This window comes from Brachyistius frenatus, unplaced genomic scaffold (genome assembly GCF_029030835.1).
Source record: "Brachyistius frenatus isolate BFR_SWC_R1_liver_20210118 unplaced genomic scaffold, ASM2903083v1 Contig_6, whole genome shotgun sequence".
In the NCBI taxonomy this organism is placed as follows: Eukaryota; Metazoa; Chordata; class Actinopteri; family Embiotocidae; genus Brachyistius; species Brachyistius frenatus.
In genome coordinates this window covers 3727456-3744209 of record NW_027210605.1, presented here as the reverse complement: position 1 = coordinate 3744209, position 16754 = coordinate 3727456, and the positions used below count along the sequence as shown (strand labels likewise).

The 16754-nt window shown below is 39.6% G+C and overlaps 2 protein-coding genes across 9 annotated transcripts in view; one reads left to right on the top strand and one right to left on the bottom strand.

The window, feature by feature from the left end:
• Positions 1-510: 510 nt before the first annotated feature.
• Positions 511-3545, top strand: parapinopsina (parapinopsin a). Its single transcript, XM_069725722.1, has 5 exons — positions 511-843; positions 1345-1435; positions 1538-1775; positions 1864-2106; positions 2219-3545. The coding sequence occupies exons 1-5, from the start codon at positions 516-518 to the stop codon at positions 2354-2356; spliced, it is 1038 nt and encodes a 345-aa protein (XP_069581823.1). The 5' UTR covers positions 511-515; the 3' UTR covers positions 2357-3545.
• A 5-nt stretch (positions 3546-3550) lies between these two features.
• LOC138637138 (cyclin-dependent kinase 17-like) overlaps positions 3551-16754 on the bottom strand; it is a 37839-nt gene continuing 24635 nt past the window's right edge. For 4 of the 8 annotated variants that reach the window (XM_069725635.1, XM_069725663.1, XM_069725654.1 and 1 more), the window contains 12 exons: positions 13397-13453; positions 13192-13306; positions 12880-12974; positions 12659-12721; positions 12435-12558; positions 11499-11619; positions 10841-10938; positions 10598-10703; positions 10291-10333; positions 10097-10187; positions 9941-10018; positions 3551-8171 (listed from right to left, as the gene is read on the bottom strand). In XM_069725635.1, coding sequence (XP_069581736.1) covers positions 8068-8171; positions 9941-10018; positions 10097-10187; positions 10291-10333; positions 10598-10703; positions 10841-10938; positions 11499-11619; positions 12435-12558; positions 12659-12721; positions 12880-12974; positions 13192-13306; positions 13397-13453 — 1095 coding nt within the window. In that variant the 3' untranslated portion in view covers positions 3551-8067. The remainder of the gene's footprint in view (positions 8172-9940; positions 10019-10096; positions 10188-10290; positions 10334-10597; positions 10704-10840; positions 10939-11498; positions 11620-12434; positions 12559-12658; positions 12722-12879; positions 12975-13191; positions 13307-13396; positions 13454-16754) is intronic. The other 4 variants (XM_069725643.1, XM_069725671.1, XR_011312344.1 and 1 more) reach the window with 3 other exon arrangements.

Sequence of the window (16754 nt, the reverse complement as noted above, 5' to 3'; positions counted from 1 at the left end):
ACTAATACCCATATTGTTACTGAATGCCTGCTTCATTACTCATGAGCAGCTGTAAACCCAGCAATCATGGAAAGAGCAGTCTTAGAGGATATTAAACAGATTTATTGTCCTCGCAATCCGGATCTACGGATTTAGTTTTTAGGAATTAAAAATCATCTAGAGCCTCTCTCCTCTTACTGGGCTTATTAATAAGGCCCTTTCAATGTCTCTTCTCTCAAGTTTCACCAAAACATCATGCAGCTGCTGTAGAGATTAAGTTATTTATTTGATTTTTTTTTTTTTTTTTTTTTTTTTAAATAAGAACCTGGATATTCTCACCTTTTGTTTTATATTTTGTGATCCTGTGGTTGATTAGGTCTTGTGGACATTTCGGGCATTTTCGAATTGGATTTGTTTTGAACTGTAGATGGATCGCTAACACTTTTTTTGATCAGGAAGTCTTTTGTGGCACCAGCAAGCATTCACACTGTTTTTTCTTCATTCCAAGTCAATCCCTCATCTAACCACGGAGAAAAATGAAGAGCGTTGCCCTCCATAAAAACTCATCGTCTGACAGCTCGGTCAACACAGAGCTCCTGTCTAGGACTGGTTACACAATACTTGCCATTAACGTGGGTGTATTTTCTGTGGTGGGGATCATCCTCAATGTCCTGGTGATTGTGGTGACAATAAGACACAGACAGCTAAGGCAACCACTCAGCTATGCCCTGGTCAACTTGGCCATTTGTGACCTGGGCTGTGCTGTGTTTGGAGGCCTGCCCACCACAGTAACCAATGCCATGGGATACTTCAGCCTGGGACGTGTTGGCTGTGTGTTAGAGGGCTTTGCTGTTTCCTTTTTTGGTGAGTCTCCTTTTTTTTTTGTCCAAATGAGGGGTTTGCGTGTCAAAGTGTTTCTTACAATAGAAGTCCTGTGAGTGACTAAGAGCCAGAGAGAAGGAACACATTATAGGAAAGGTTTCTTATAATCTAAATTTTGTGAATTATTAGATAATCTGATTTTTGGCAAAGTCAGAAAAGTTACTTAAAAGGTACCAAAGGAGGTTCTTAGAAGACACCCTGTTTTTTTTAAAGGTGTTTGAAGTCAAATGGATGGGAAACCACTGTTTTCCTCTTATAGGGTTCTATTTCAGATAAAATCTTTAAAAAAAGAAAGTATCAGAATAATGTTGTGAAGTAAAAATACAATATTTTCACCCAGAATGTAGTGGATTAGTGGCATAAAATGTAAGTACCTCAACTTTGTTTAAGCCAAGTACCTTGCATCTCTTTAATTGGTAGAAAACTATATATGGGGATAAAAGAAATATGTAGTCTTGACTTATCCTTTCTTTTTTTTCCCAGGTATAGCAAGTCTGTGTACTGTAGCAGTTATTTCTGTTGAACGCTACATAGTGGTGTGTTATCCCATGGGTGCTGTCCTGTTTCAGACCAGGTACAGTGGTGACCATCAAGATTTTACTGAAATTACTAATCACAGAATAAAAACACAGCGTGGCTTCACCAGCATGTGAGACACCGTCTCTGTTGTCCACAGGCATGCAGCTGCTGGAGTGGTGCTGTCTTGGGTGTGGTCGTTTGTGTGGAACACTCCTCCTCTCTTTGGTTGGGGAAGTTTTGAGTTAGAGGGTGTCAAAACGTCCTGTGCTCCAAACTGGTACAGCCGTGATGTTGGCAACATGTCCTACATTATCATTTACTTCTTCCTATGCTTTGCCGTGCCCTTCTCCATCATTATGGTATCCTACTCACAACTGTTATGGACCCTGCGCCAGGTGAGTAATCCAGATGCTGGAAATAGTTTTTTGTTGATTACATTAATATCATTGTAAAGACTTTTCGTGTGTATTTTGGTGTCCATAGGTGACGAAGCTGCAGGTATCTGAGGCAGGAAGCACAAATCGTGTGGAGGTGCAGGTGGCACGTATGATAGTGGTGATGGTGTTGGCCTTCCTAATTGCCTGGCTGCCGTATGCATCAATGGCCCTTGCTGTCATCATAGACTCCAGTCTATATATTGACCCTGTCATCGCTACCATACCTGTTTACTTAGCTAAAAGCAGCACTGTCTACAACCCCATCATATACATTTTCATGAACAGACAGGTAATCCTTCATTAAGCACATTTATATTCAGACACGCAGAGAAAGAGAAAGAAAAGTATTTCAGGCATAAACAATCATAACTAATCATAATCATATGCTTGTGTGTTTCTAGTTTCGAAGCTTCGCTGTTCCTTTTGTTCTGTGTGGATGGAACCCTTGGGCGTCAGATCAACAAATATCTGAGGGTGAGACCACTGTTGCCTCTATCAGCAAGAGTCAAAAAGTCTCACCTAAAGGATCTTTAAAATAATAAAAGAGTATATACCTTAAACGGCCTCCCTCCTGAGGCAGCTCTAGATCATCTGAAATACTTTACAACATTAGCCATCTTGGCAATGGACTGCAAGGACATATTATTTTCACAACTTTAAAAAATATCTATCTGAGACTGATATGGACTTCAGCAATGAAGATTGAATAAATCTTGTGACAATTAGCATCTCCATTTTAATAAAACATTAAAGCAGATCTAAAGAGGAAGAAGGAAACCATTATCATGAGTGTTCCCATGTGATTCAACTGTCTGTCTTTTCCTTTCATGTACTCTGACACAAACACAACCTCTTTGTGTCTAGTTCTCTGTTGCTGATATTGTTGATGATGCGTCATTTCTTTTGATCTCACTTTCAGGATTATGGGGTCAAATTCACTGGATGTCAATATTTAAAAGATCAATGTACAGATTTGCACAATCTTTATTTTACTTAAAAATCCATGAAAAAACTTAAAGCCTTCCTAGTTTCAGCAAAATAATCTCCCTTTACTTAAGTCTTTAAATCAGTGGCCAGATTACTTGGGTTAAGAGGTTTACCAACAGTGTAAGCTACAAGTAAAAACACACTTACCTGGGTGACACTGACTGAATTAAATTTGTAGTTGCAGATGTATCCAGTTCTAAATACTATGGCTGAGCTGTTTTATTGGGTTGCATTAGATTTTGCAGGTGTACCTAATAAAGTGGCCACTCAGTAGATTTATCCTCAAACATATTTGACTTAAAAATATGTTATTTAAATCATGTTTAGCAGCAAACTGCTGTAGCCCAGTAATGGTAAATGACAGTGAACACCTCAGAAAAATATTTTGAAAAGATTTAAGACAAGAAAAAAGTTATTACATGTTTTTTATTTTTTTTTATTAGGTGTACACATCCCCTTTGCTTCTTAAGGTCTGTCCTCAGACATGGTATATACCCCTCACACACCAGCAGACCTTTGTCACCTTTATGACTTTTATGGCTTTCATTAATAAAAATCAAAATAATCAGTGTCTTATACTCGTTGCAACGTGATTCTTCATTCCAGCCTTTTGGATCCAGCATGTTTAACAGCAAAAAAAAAATAATAATAAAAAAAAACAACCTGTCATCAGTTTTGTCAAGTCTCACAGTTTGATCATTCACAGTCATTTCCACCTTCCTAAATAAACACAAATGCAATCATACTCATCCTATTACCATGGCTTTTTATTGATTACAGAAATATTGCTATGACTTTCATTAAAGAAAAGCAACAACAACAAAAAAAAAAGCCAGAATGTGAATAGCTGTATCAAACCTGTACACTTTTGTATATACAGAGTGAAGGATCATCTATGTACATGCTACATACTGACACACTCTCGGAAAATAAGGAGTCCTTCTGACAGGCACAGACGTGGGATCACTTCGCCCTTTCTGAATCTGCTCTTGAGAAAAGATGCTGAAATGATCCGAGGTCAACGCCCAAGGTACAGGAAACTCCGATCTACACTCACAGACCGTCTCATAGATACAGTAAATGTTGTCATGTCAACTGGTTGGTTTGTGAAACAGTTGTGTGCTTGAACACCTGGTGCTTGGAGGACTGACTTTGGTCCTGTTGTTCCTGGCAGCCTGTACTGATAACAGCTTAAAAGAACAGTGTGTCTGAGTGCTTCAAGTTCTGCTAAATACCCAGAGATGATGTAGCCCAGTTTGACAGGCTATGCAGAACAGTACTGTACTATAGGCTACACCTAGTGGTCTAATCAGACTTGTCATACAAACTATCTGGTCCCAATGCCGCCAGCACATCACACTGTTGCTGAACAGTGTGTCGTCATTGTCTTCATGTTATTTAAGGTACCATATTGAGATGTTAATGTAGTGTTTGGTGTAAAAGTCATGTGATAAGGTCATGTCCCATGCAAAATTCAAAAGAGGTATTCCTTTTCCAGCAGCAGCTATTTCACATACCAATTAAAAACATGTGTTTAATGCACAAACATGCTAAAAGAGATGACAAGAAAGGACATAGGGAAGGTAGTCTTTGAACAGCAACATTATGGTCAAATCAACAGAGAATGAGTGACAGAAGACTGACAGGTTGATGCTGAGGGAAATTCTTCTTCTTCACATACAGTTTAAACCAGCTTTGCAAAAGGGTTTCAGGCCATGTTCTGCTCTACCGGGAAGTCACACGAGACCATCTGTACCTCACAGCATTCACAAAATGACACTTAGCAATAAGACCTGAGCTCAAGGAATGTGCAACACGTCCCCAGCCAGTCACCTACTGTAAAGACTGAGAACAGCATCCTGGAATTTATCATTGCTTCCGACAAGTAAAACATATGATCATATTTATAGATGTAAAAAAAAAAGAAAAAAGGAAAGATTAAAAAAATAAATGCACAGAGTTAGACGGGAGAAGGTGGCATTGTTGAATGATCTACTTATGATTTAAAGAGGTAAAAATCAGGTAAAAAGATGAACAGTTCAACATCAACCTGTACATCGGACTACAAATCAAGACAACTTCTGAGTCAAGGCAAAAGAGAAGGGGTTGTCTAAGAATAAGCAGGTGAGGATTTGTACACATCCTTTATCTCTCTGTCCTTTAATATTGTCCTTCTCGTGTACTGAAACAGGAGTGTCTCGCAGTGTAGTGTTCTTTACAGCATATGACGAAAGTAATTATTGTCTACTACAAGTATGTGGATTGCAGTGTGTTTTGTAGAGCAGTAAAAATGTGCAAAACATCTATCCATTTCCAATGGTTAGTGAGTTGTTTTTTTTGTTTTTGTTTTTTGGTTTGTCATTTTGATTCTTATTCGTTCCAATATCTCTATCGTGTACTTTACATCCTACTCTGCTTGAGTGACTGAATGAGGTAACGTAATGACAGCCACCCTGACCTCCACTGGACAATAAGGTGCAAAAGTTTATCTCTGTAAACTTCAATGATATACACACACTCATAACTTTCAAGTGAACCATCAGTGTGAGAGTGTGTGTTTAAGAGCGATATACAGAAAGAGAGAGAGAGAGAGATAGTAAGAGAGATTGTGTTTGTTGTTTTTAAAGATCATGTAATAAAGGGTCACAACATTAGGCAAGGGTTTAGAGTTGAGGTGCAATATTTAGAGTTTGGATCCAGGCTGAAGTGTGTTATGAAAAAAAGCAGAGTTCTACAGCTCAGTCTTTTTTATGTACAACAACAGTCTGAAAAAGAAAGCAAAAGAGAGCGACAGGGTTCCTACTCTCTTTTTCTTTGCCTTTGATCCATGTCCACTTCGAGTTCTCCTTCCTTACAGCTCACTGATACAGCAAGTTCTGTTTTAAAACAGCTCACATCCTAAACGCTGCCCTCTTCTGGGCAGCAGTGGTAGCAGCAACAAGGAGAATCTTCTACTCTCCCACTTTTCTTCCAGCATCAAGCACATCTTTTTTCATTTTTTGTCTTTAGGGTTGAGCTGGGACTTTATTTTTAAGTACGAATTCTTCAGCCTTAGTTCTGTGTGGTTTGGTTGTCATTTTGCAGTATGCGTGTGTCTTTTTTCTTCAGTCAGAGTGTGTGTGTGTGTGTGTGTGTGTGTGTGTGTGTGTGTGTGTGTGTGTGTGTGTGTGTGTGTGTGTGTGTGTGTGTGTGTGGCAGTGTCAGTAAATGTATGTTTGACAAGACAGCGCCACGCGTCTATGCTCTCCTCTTCTCATCGCTCCCGCCAGCACTAAAACAACACACTCTGCCTCCTGCTCTTCCCTTGGGCTGAGAGAGAGACATGGACATAGAGGGACAGACAGAGAGACAGACAGACAAACGGAGGTGAGAGAGACATGTGAAAAAAACAGTCTGGGTTTAATTTGGACACACAAACACACATCACCACAAGTCTGCAAATATCACTCCATGCCAGTAAAACATACAATATAGGGACATCCGTCTGCAACAACAATGATTTTCATAAATCAACTACATTCAATATTTAATTTACTATACATTGTAAGTAAAGAAAATACAGCAAATTCTTACAGTTAACCGTCAAATGTCCATCAAATGTCAAAATAGTATGCAATTCACTTTCTGTCTATGGACTAATTGATTAACCAAGTATTGTTGCAGCTCTAGACACACAAACATTATCCACATACAAATATATTTGATTCACCTCATTTAAACCAATACAACTGCCCTGAAAAAAACAAAACCTCTTCACTGAGGTTATAATTTTTTTTTTAACTGTTTTGGAGATTTGGAAATTTTATAGTTATTTGTAGTTTGCGTGCATTTAACATAGAGTTTCTCATATTTAGTCTTATTTAGTGTTGGTTTAAAGTGGATGGAAAAAAACACATGAAACACTTTCATACAAGCCCTTCAGCACCTAAAACTACAGGCATTAAGTTGACCATCAAAATGAATCAGCTCCTCTCTAAAACAGTTTCAACAAGCTTTTATGAGGACCATTGTTTTTGAATGGATTCTTTTTTTAGCTACAGTAGGTGTACCTGACAAACTAACAATGGAGTGCATGTAAACCTCTCATCCCAAAACCATGGGCATTAATCTGCTTCCGCTCTCCTAAAAAGGGCTTTCCACAGGATTTTGGAACCTAGCTGCAGGGATTTGCTCCCATTTAGCCTCAAGAGCATTAATGAGAGTGGATACTGATGTCGGACTGGCTCACAGCAAACTTGGGAAAAAAAAAGTTCCTTGAAAAAACATTGTTGTTTTGTGTTAACAGGGACATAGCGACTATTCAGGACACTGAGGTCATAACTCCAGTATTTTTATGGGAATTAGAAGGGTTTAGCAAATAATAAAACATTTAATTAAATACATTTAAAATGGCAAGCAATTTTTTGGTGGCTGCTGCCATATTTCTTTAATCCTGGCTACAACCTTGTGTGCACGGTTTATTGTCATGTTGGGACAGAAAGGGGCCTTTACTAAAAAGTTGGCACAAAAATGGAGGCAAAATGTTGTCTAAAAATCTTGGGTTAATATGGACAGACACTTTTGGCCATATAGCGTACACATATTATTATCATTGCCAAGAAAACACTTGGCTCACATAGACAGTTTTAATGCCGTGTGTGTAATCCCATGATGCCGAAACAAAGTCGTACTTACCAAAATCTATAACAAACAGCAGTAAAACAACTCATATCCTCTCCATAAAAAAAACCACACACACAACTAAAGCAAACCCACACAAAACTCCCACTTACAGACTGTACAAAAGGCTACATCTCTCGCTGCAGAAACCTAAACAGGACTGCAAAAGAAAATGATCAGATGACTCCCTGTTCTCTGATCACATTCTTTACTCTTATAAAAATACTGTTGCCCCTGTGATCCCTGAAATGAATACTGGGAGTGGCTCACTCTGAGAAAGAGAGGATGTGGTAAGTGAAAGCCGAGATTACGCTTGTGGGCGCAGGGCTTGAAATGTGAGGGAGGACAGGAGGGGAAAGAAAGGAGAGAGGAGGTGAAGAAAACAAATGATAAACAAGACAAAAAGAGGGAAGCTTAAACAGATAATCAATAATATATTGTTTTAGTTCAGGGAATGTAAGGGGAGAAAATAAATGCAATGGCATTTAGTGCAGTTCAGCAGTCTTGAGAGTCTAGGTGAAAGCCAAACAGAAAAAAAAACAGAAAATCAAGAGAAGACGGACAGAGTGAAAGAGACAGTATTTACCAGAACGGTAGGGGCCACTCAGCCAGTGGAAGTGGAGGAGAGATTGTGACTCTGAGCCCTGGGATTGGCTGCCTCTCTCTGGAAGTACTGCGAGGGTGCAGAGCCTAGCTTATGGGCCATCGCTTTTAAGGGTTAGGGAGAGAGGAAGGTTGGGGATATTGAGGTGTCACGGAGGAGTTGGAGTAGGGTAAACAAGGGAGATTAGAGAAAGGATAAAGGAAAAGATGAACAGTGCAGAAGAAGAATGAGCACCAGAGAGAAGGGACAGTTTATCAGAACACGACAGAGAAGCAACAGAGGCAGGAAGAAAGAGACACACACAGACTGAGACTGTGATAAAGACAGAAACACTGAAGTAAATCGAAGCAAATGTCAAAGAAACATCAAGTATAGTCAGTTAATGTACAGTAGAGGCTCAGACAAAGGTCAAACTCCCCAGCTGCACTTCAGTAAGCTTTGTGATCTAATCCACTAATTCAGTGGTTGAGTGTACTACTTAGTTTTGACCCTTCGATCAGTAGTTGAATAGTAAATAGTTACAATTATATGTGAATTATTTTGACATAGATAAACTAGACAAAAGCAATGTTGAAAATTTGTTGTATTGCTTCATGATACTGATTGTCTTTATTGGTTACTACTGTCATTTGAGTGATAGATTTGCTCTCTTAATGCAAGGTAAACCATTTTTTTTTTCTTCCATCTCATTAATCAATTTAAATCAAGCACACAAAAAACAAGGCTCTACAGCTATGCTGGCAGCTCTTGCACACTGTAATTGAAACTAGTGTTAATGCTACCACAGCAACAAGTTCACAAAGGCAATGTTACTATTTTAGTTCATGTTTATGTAGCATTTTAGCATTTGCCAATTAGCACTGTAGGGATTGTCTCTTCTTTTGCAGGTATTGAATCATAAACAGAAGCACTGGACAGATTGGATACAAATTCTGTGTTCAAATTTTATGGAAATTTATTGGCAATTTTGCCAGTATGTTACACAAGCAGTGGGCAAATGTAGCTGTGGTGCCCGAGGACCAGTTGGGGGTTAGGTACTTTGTTCGGGTCACGTCTGGCATGGATGTTGTTCATTCATTCCCCCCGCACATATTTCTTTCTTTGCAGTTCAAGGGAATCAGCAACATTAAAGCCTAATGACCACTCCTCAACCTCTATCTCGAGATAGATATATCGGCTATGGTTGCCCCATGTTAAAAGGCAGAGAATTGAACGGTGGTACTCACTGCTAATGGCATTTGCACCCATGTGGTATGCATCCTCACCACTCAGCTATCAGGTTGCCTCATGATAGTTGAAGATGGTGGTACTTAACTAAAAGCTAAAAATGTTTACCTCGTAAGAGTGCTAAAAGAAAAGTCTGAGTCATGAGCGTTCATTATCTGGGGACCATAAATATATGTACAACATTTTTTGGAAATCTATCTCAAGGTTTATGAGATATTTTAGTCGGGACAGAACGGGACAGTCACGAACTGACCAAGGAAAAAAAAAAAAAAAGAGCACAGCTGCAGAGCAGACAGCAGTACAGTAACTGATACAGATAATCAGTGATATTTGGACTGAAATACAGTGGTGACCTAAAGCACAGGTTCAATATTGCTTCCAAATATATGGCAGTATGTGTTGTAAATTGGGACTTGGGGATCTGTATGTAATGGAAGCATGAACCCGGCAATAGACTGAAAAACTGTGTGTGACATGAGCACACAGTGGCATGAGAGATGACACAAAGCCAACACTTTAAGAGAAAAAGAGAGGGGAGAGTAGGAAGACAGGGAGCAAGTCCTATCCCATCATATTATGTTTGTACCGAAGATTCCTAATTTTCTCTATATTTTACCCTTCTGTTTTTCAATCTTGGAGGACTTACTTGACTCCGGGTAGACTGAGGATCTCTTTCCTGGGTCTCTCTGGAGCTGAATACCTTTTACGGAGAAGATGGATGCAGCTAAGAAACAACAGAGGGCAGGTTAGACCATATTTGTGCATTAAATGTGTGCATTAAAGTCAAACTACATGTACTCACTGTCAGCCAGCGTTTGGACCTGCTCCCCAAGACTTCTGAAATATGACTGTCCGAGAGCATCCTCAGCCGATACACGCTTCTTTGCCTCAAACTAGAGACACATAGAGACAGGATTATTAATATCTTATCAAAAGCATTAGGTGTGTATATCTTAAAAGTTCCCATCATCATCTGTAAACAGCAATGTTCTTTACCTGTAAGAGCATGGAGAGCAAGTCATGACCATCGTTGTCTATCCTGTGTGACGGAAATGAAAAGAAAATATGAGTGGAAGGGAAAGTGAAAAAGAGGAAGAGTTGAGTGTCAGTGAGGTCAAATGCTGACCTGCTGTATAGTGTTCACTATGCTGTACAGTGTAGTGTTGCTTCCATTTCAAAAGACATGAAAATGCTTGACTAATGTTCCTCCAGAAAATCAATCCTGCACCTTATCTGATTACATCTAACTCAATCTACACACACTTCTCCAGTGCTGTATGCACATTCATCCATTTCTACACACCTGGGTGCATGGTTGACGAGGGGCTCTGCGTGGTAGCGGGGGAAATTGTATGTTTTAAACTCTTCACTGGTAGTGATACCAGGCCAGGTCTCTTCTGTAGGAGTACCTGTTGAAGATAAAGAGGATCAGTTACCATATATATATATATATATATATATATATATATATATATATATATATATATATATAAAAGCATGAATGTTACACAAGTAAATGCTCATCTGAATTCCACTGGTGTCTCACCAAGTATGCGGAATATGAGGTGAAGCTCATCCTCCACAGTTGATCCAGGGAAGAGAGGTCTACCTGTGATCATTTCATAAAAGATGCAGCCCACACCCCTGGACCAAGGACAGAAACAGTGGAATGCAAATTAGAGCAAAATACAGCACATATAACACCTACATAGTTTGTGCTTTTGCAATTTTGTCACCCATGATGCAGAATTAAACTGTTGGCTGTCAAAAAACTTTACAACAGAGCCACATTGAGGTGTAATGAGTTGAATAGGCAACTATATTGTAAAGGAATCTGATACTGCTTAAGTGCAAAATAAAAAATAAAAAATACGATGGGGCCTATGTAGTCCGTACTCTAGTTAGCCTACTGTAAAACATGTCCACCAAAACAAAAAAAGGGACTAATCTTAAGGTCCAGAAATAAACAGAAATTTACTGGTTCATCAATAATTAAATATGTTAAGCCCAATAGCAACCCCACATCCCCAATCTTTGGAACTCAGTGTTCAAGTACAGTACAGCTGAGTTCAAAAACCTCAAAAGTAGCACCTGCAAAAAAAATAAAAAAAAATACTGGGGATTAAAAACAAAGAGTAACAAAAGAGCCAAAGAAAAAGATGATCAGGTGTGGTGTTAATGATTTTCTTTGCGTGTTTGCTCACCACATGTCAATGGGTGTAGAGTACTCGGTGGAGCCCAGCAGCACATCTGGTGGTCGGTACCATAATGTCACAACCTCATTGGAGTAGGTCTTCGTAGGTACAGACTTGGCTCGTGCCAAGCCTGAATTCAAACACAAACAGTAACACTAAGTTATGAAAATATGATACTTTATTAGTTCAAGATATGTTTTTAAAAATGTGAAAACTGTAACTGTTTTATAAAACAGATTATTTAAATCTTAGTCAAGATGCCTTTTTTTTTTTAATCTGATAACATAGATTTAATTCACAAGGAGGAATTACACCAGCACTCAAGAATGTATGACTGCAAGTCATGTTTTAGGTTTTACCAAAGGAGGGCAGTGTTGGGTGGCTAGTTACAACAATGTGTTGTCCTGTTGGGTCTGAGGAGCAGGAGGGCCTTTGAGACTATTTTAATGGTACATCTTTTGTTTTGATAAAAAAAAAAAAAAAAAAAAAAAAAAAAAAAAACCACTGTTAATCACCATCTCATACTATGAACATTTTAAAATGAATACAATTTTGTTGCCACATCAACAATTCAAATTCTAAGAAACTGGTTAGCACACAACACAAGTTTCTGAAACATCTGCAGTGTTGCAAAACAAAACAATAAGAAAAAAACATTATATTATCTGATGTTAAGAGAGAAAATTTGCTCTTTACAACTTTTTGTTCAATTTAGTCAAATATGAGGCATGTGCTGATAGCAGTTTCAATTCTAGTTTTGAACATTCAGTACTGATATTCTAATTACCACCAAGGGAAAATAAAGCGAAACAATAAAACTGTTTCACCAAAATCAAAATTGTTATACGTGACGCCTTTATTCATGACAATCTGAGAAGTCAAACTAATACAGGGACATAATAGAAAACTCATGTTGTGTTTGTAGTTTGTTAAATGATGACATACCAAAGTCGGCCAGTTTGAGCTCTCCTTTTTCATTGATGAGCAAGTTCTGGGGTTTAAGGTCTCTATGGAGGACCTTCCTTTTGTGGCAGTATGCCAGACCTCTTAAAAGCTGGAATAAGAAGATCTGAGGAGGAGAGAAGAGGAGTATGACTTCAACACAGTAATAAAATGACATATACATTTCTAATTCTTCAGTAGTGACCAGATATATTACTCTCAATTACCTTGACATTTTGAACACTCATGATGCTCCCACAGTCATCCATATATTGCTTCAGGTCTTTTTCCTGATGGAAGGAATTGAAGGGAAGAGAAGAAAGGAAGCGAGGAAGGAAGCCGAACGCAAGAAAGAAAGAAGAAAAGAAAAGTACATATAGTAGTAGAGTATAATACCATACACCCTTTTATGACATACACAAACTATAAACATTTCAGTGGCACTCACCAGGTACTCAAACACGAGTGTCAGGCACTTGTCAGTGTGGATAATGTCATGAAGAGTGACAATATTGGCATGCTTCAAGTCTTTCAGTAGAGACACTAGAGGAGGAAACACATCAGACACTGTCAGTCAAACACAGACAACCAGTGAGAAGTAACACAGCACAGCGAGTTCACCAAGAGCTCGGGTAGCTACGAGGAACACTGTCAAAACTGTGGAAGCTTCTCGACTGCACAGTATGTACGTGTCATGTTGACTCCTGAGTAGCATACTTCCAAATCACAACATTTAAACTTGCTCACAGCAGTTCAGTACCTTCTCGGATAGCCGTGCAGGGCGCGCCCTCCTCGTGCTCCAGTCGGATCTCCTTCAGAGCCACTAAATTGTCTGTTAACTTGCTTCGCCCTTTAAACACTGTAGCATAGGTCCCCTGCAGAGATGGAAAACATGTGAGTGCATTTGTAAAATCAAACAAACTGAAAAATAACCAACTTTTGCTGATTTTCTTTAATGGTCTCACCTCCCCAAGTTTGTCCAGTTTGATGTAGGTCTCAAGTTTCCCGAAGCCGATTTCAGACTGCAGAAAAGAAGCAGTTTAAGAAATTAGCAGTGATATCACTGAGCAGTATCACTAAGCCTGCTAGCTTGAATGTTTGGTGCAGTCTGATTGTAGGCCAGGCGAGGCCTCTCCATCGTAACTATCTCTTGAATCAAATCTTCCAGGCCAGGGTTGTTCAGATTTCAGTCTGGTTACTTTGACATCTGGCCCACATCTGCAGGGGTCTGAGTCGCCAGTCCTCTGTGTATGTGTGTGTGTGTGTGTGTGTTTGTGCTTAAACATTAGCTGGGTTTTTCCAACATTTACCGTATTTTAAATTTCCCCTACTCTTAACAATAGTTAATGCAGATATGGATTTAAAAGTAATTATAACACTTTCTGTAGGAGCATCACTGCTCACAGATTTTAGCATTATGAGCACTGCACATAGCAAACAGTTGCGTGCCGGAGACAAATGCAGGTGTACTATATACCTCATAAATAAAAGAACACAGGCTATGTTTATAACTCAATGTAATTTATCCAGTGCCTCACGTGTCTCCTTCCTTTGCCATTGTCAGTTGCACATGTATTCCTTGGCACACAACCAAATGTGGCAATATGGGCATTACATATTTCATTCTAAACATTTCTATCGATATCCTGCAGGCATTCTTCACGCCTGTGGGTGCAGAGCAAATTCTGAATTAATCCTGAATTTATTTAATAAAGGTTTAGTTGTATAATGTATGTGGCCCCTGGCTCTCAAGGTCATGAATTATAGATGGCTGTATCTCCGTCATGCTGTGATACCCACAGGCCCGTCAGGGTGTATCCCTCTAACTGTCACTTTTCCTCACTTATTTGTCTATCTCTGTCAAGGTTGTTCCAGCCATGTTTTATCTGTGTCCGTCTCTCTGAACCTACCCATCTCTCTCAATCTTGTGCTCGCCCATTCCATCATAACCCTCATTTGAGTGCCAGGCCAGTGAATGAATATATGCGTGTGTGTGTGTGTGTGTGTGGGGGGGGGGCGTCCTCCAGTGACCAAGTTAGCTGATGAAGCATGTGATCTCTTTAAAGGGATGCCTAAAAAACAACATCAGAACAAGCCCAATGCAAGATGACACACTTACACATATGTGCAGGGGTATGTACCCTATAATGCAAGACTCTTTAAACACTAGACATATGTACAGTGTGTGCTCAAATGTAAACACAGTCACCCTGCACACACACAAACAAACAAACACACGCTGCTCCTATCTCTGTGTTTGTGACAAGAGCTGTCAGGAGCTGCTGCTGAGCCGAGTCAGCCTGATGAGCAAAACGCACACGTACACATATGCTCAAAACCATACAAACCACACATATATTATTGCCACCTCAACCCAGACCAACACTACTCCAGAAAATAAATCTAAGGCCTCTTTTCTCGTCGGAGTGTCCCTAAAACAAAGAAAGGTCCAGCTCTTTCCATCCAGCTCACTCTCGGTTACAGAGTGCATCGGTACTCTCTGTCTAAGTACCTCACAGTCCTTTTCGTATGTGCGCATGTGTGAGCAGCGTGCGCCTGCGTATGCTTCCGATGGCAATGGGTTCATTTCATTCCCAATGCTCCAGTGAGCTTACTCAGCAGAACTAGGTCAGACCAAGTTTTAGTGACAAAATTAAAGCAACATAAAACCAGACAATACTTGTGTGTTCTGTCTCAGCCTGTACGGGGACACAAGATGTACAGATAGGTGGTCTCACAGCAGGAGTGACAAAGCTATGATCAAAATGTGCATTGACAAGAAAGTCCTTTACTTTGACCACATTTCATTTGTAATTATGTTTCTTTTTCCATGTGTTGCCTGTGAGAAGGTTTGATGATGAGCTGTTCAGAGTATGGACTCAGAGTATTGAGTTGCAAAATGAATGCCTTTTGGGAGGAACAGAAGTGGCAGGCAATGAGAGGTGGGAGCAAAGACCAGCCCTTTCATTAACATGTTTGTTGCCAGTCCGTGGAGCTATAATCAATCAACCAATAAACACTTCGCACTGTCACCTTTTTCATGTAAACCTGCCGATCACAGCAGATAAAGTTTGACCCAAGGGAGTGGACCAACACTTTACCTCAGTTACGATTCTTTTTTACCAGTTAACATTGCCATCACACATGTAGAACGCTATAATGATAGCTTATTATAACCAAGTGGGGAAGGGCACATAAAGTGCTCTTTTGTACCTTCAGTTGTACAGTTCTAAACTTTAATATTCTGTCACTGTGGGGTTAAATGGGTTTGAGCATTGCATAACATAATTAAGCGTTGTGCTTTGAAATAAAATCTCGTTCCTCAGCACCATGAAACACTGAATCTCATTGGACTGCTGTGAATAATTGATTATCAATGGGCAACAGCCATGAATGAAAACCAATACCAACCAACCTCACTTGCATTACATTGGAAAACAATTCAATGATCAAAATACACGGTTTCAAATGCAAGCATCGGTTATGGGACACCGGACACATGTTCTACGTTACGGTAACAAATGACAAGCACGCCGGCACCCCAGAGACCAGCACATGAGTAGACTCAGAAACCTTTTTAAGTTTAAATTTGTAAAGTGTGACTGTGGAAGCGCACTCGATCTTTTCTGACATCATTCGTTTGAAACAGCTTCAGTTTCAGTTTAAAGTGGACAAACTGATCTGAGAGTTAAAATCTATGAGGAATGTATATAAAGTCCCAGCCTAATTATTTCCATAGCAGCAGCTCAGAGCATGTTAAAAGTAAACATGAAACAAATAGTGAACTGCCCGGTCAAAAACATACTTGGGCACGGGCGAATCGCAGTGAATGAAGTAAGAAGATTAGCCATGCTCTAATAAAAAAAACAATTTAGCCGTGATGTAGCTTCCTATATAAACTCTGCAAGCTCAGCAAATTGGAAGAGATAAGTCAAACTCTCGTTTTCCTGCTTTTCACCCTGAATCTATTTACAGACTGCAGTTAACTTTTAGTTTGTGAGCCATTTGTCACATATTTGTTTCTCTTTTTTCAGCACTTTTTTAAAATCGTGACATCCTGTCATTTATGCCCTTCATGATCTTCTCTCATCCCCCTCCGTGTCGTTCCCCGTCTCTTCCTAGCTCTCTGGCTCACTTCAAGGTGTCCTGAGGTGTAATCCTAGTCAGGAGAGGAGTTGCAGCAGATGAGTCTGACACTGCTGCTGAATTATTGATTGATCCATTGCATCACGTACATACAACAATCCTAAAGATACACAGCCACACAAACACTGGTGGACCGAACCAAGAAAATGTCCCCCGCCCATTTGGACTCAAACAACT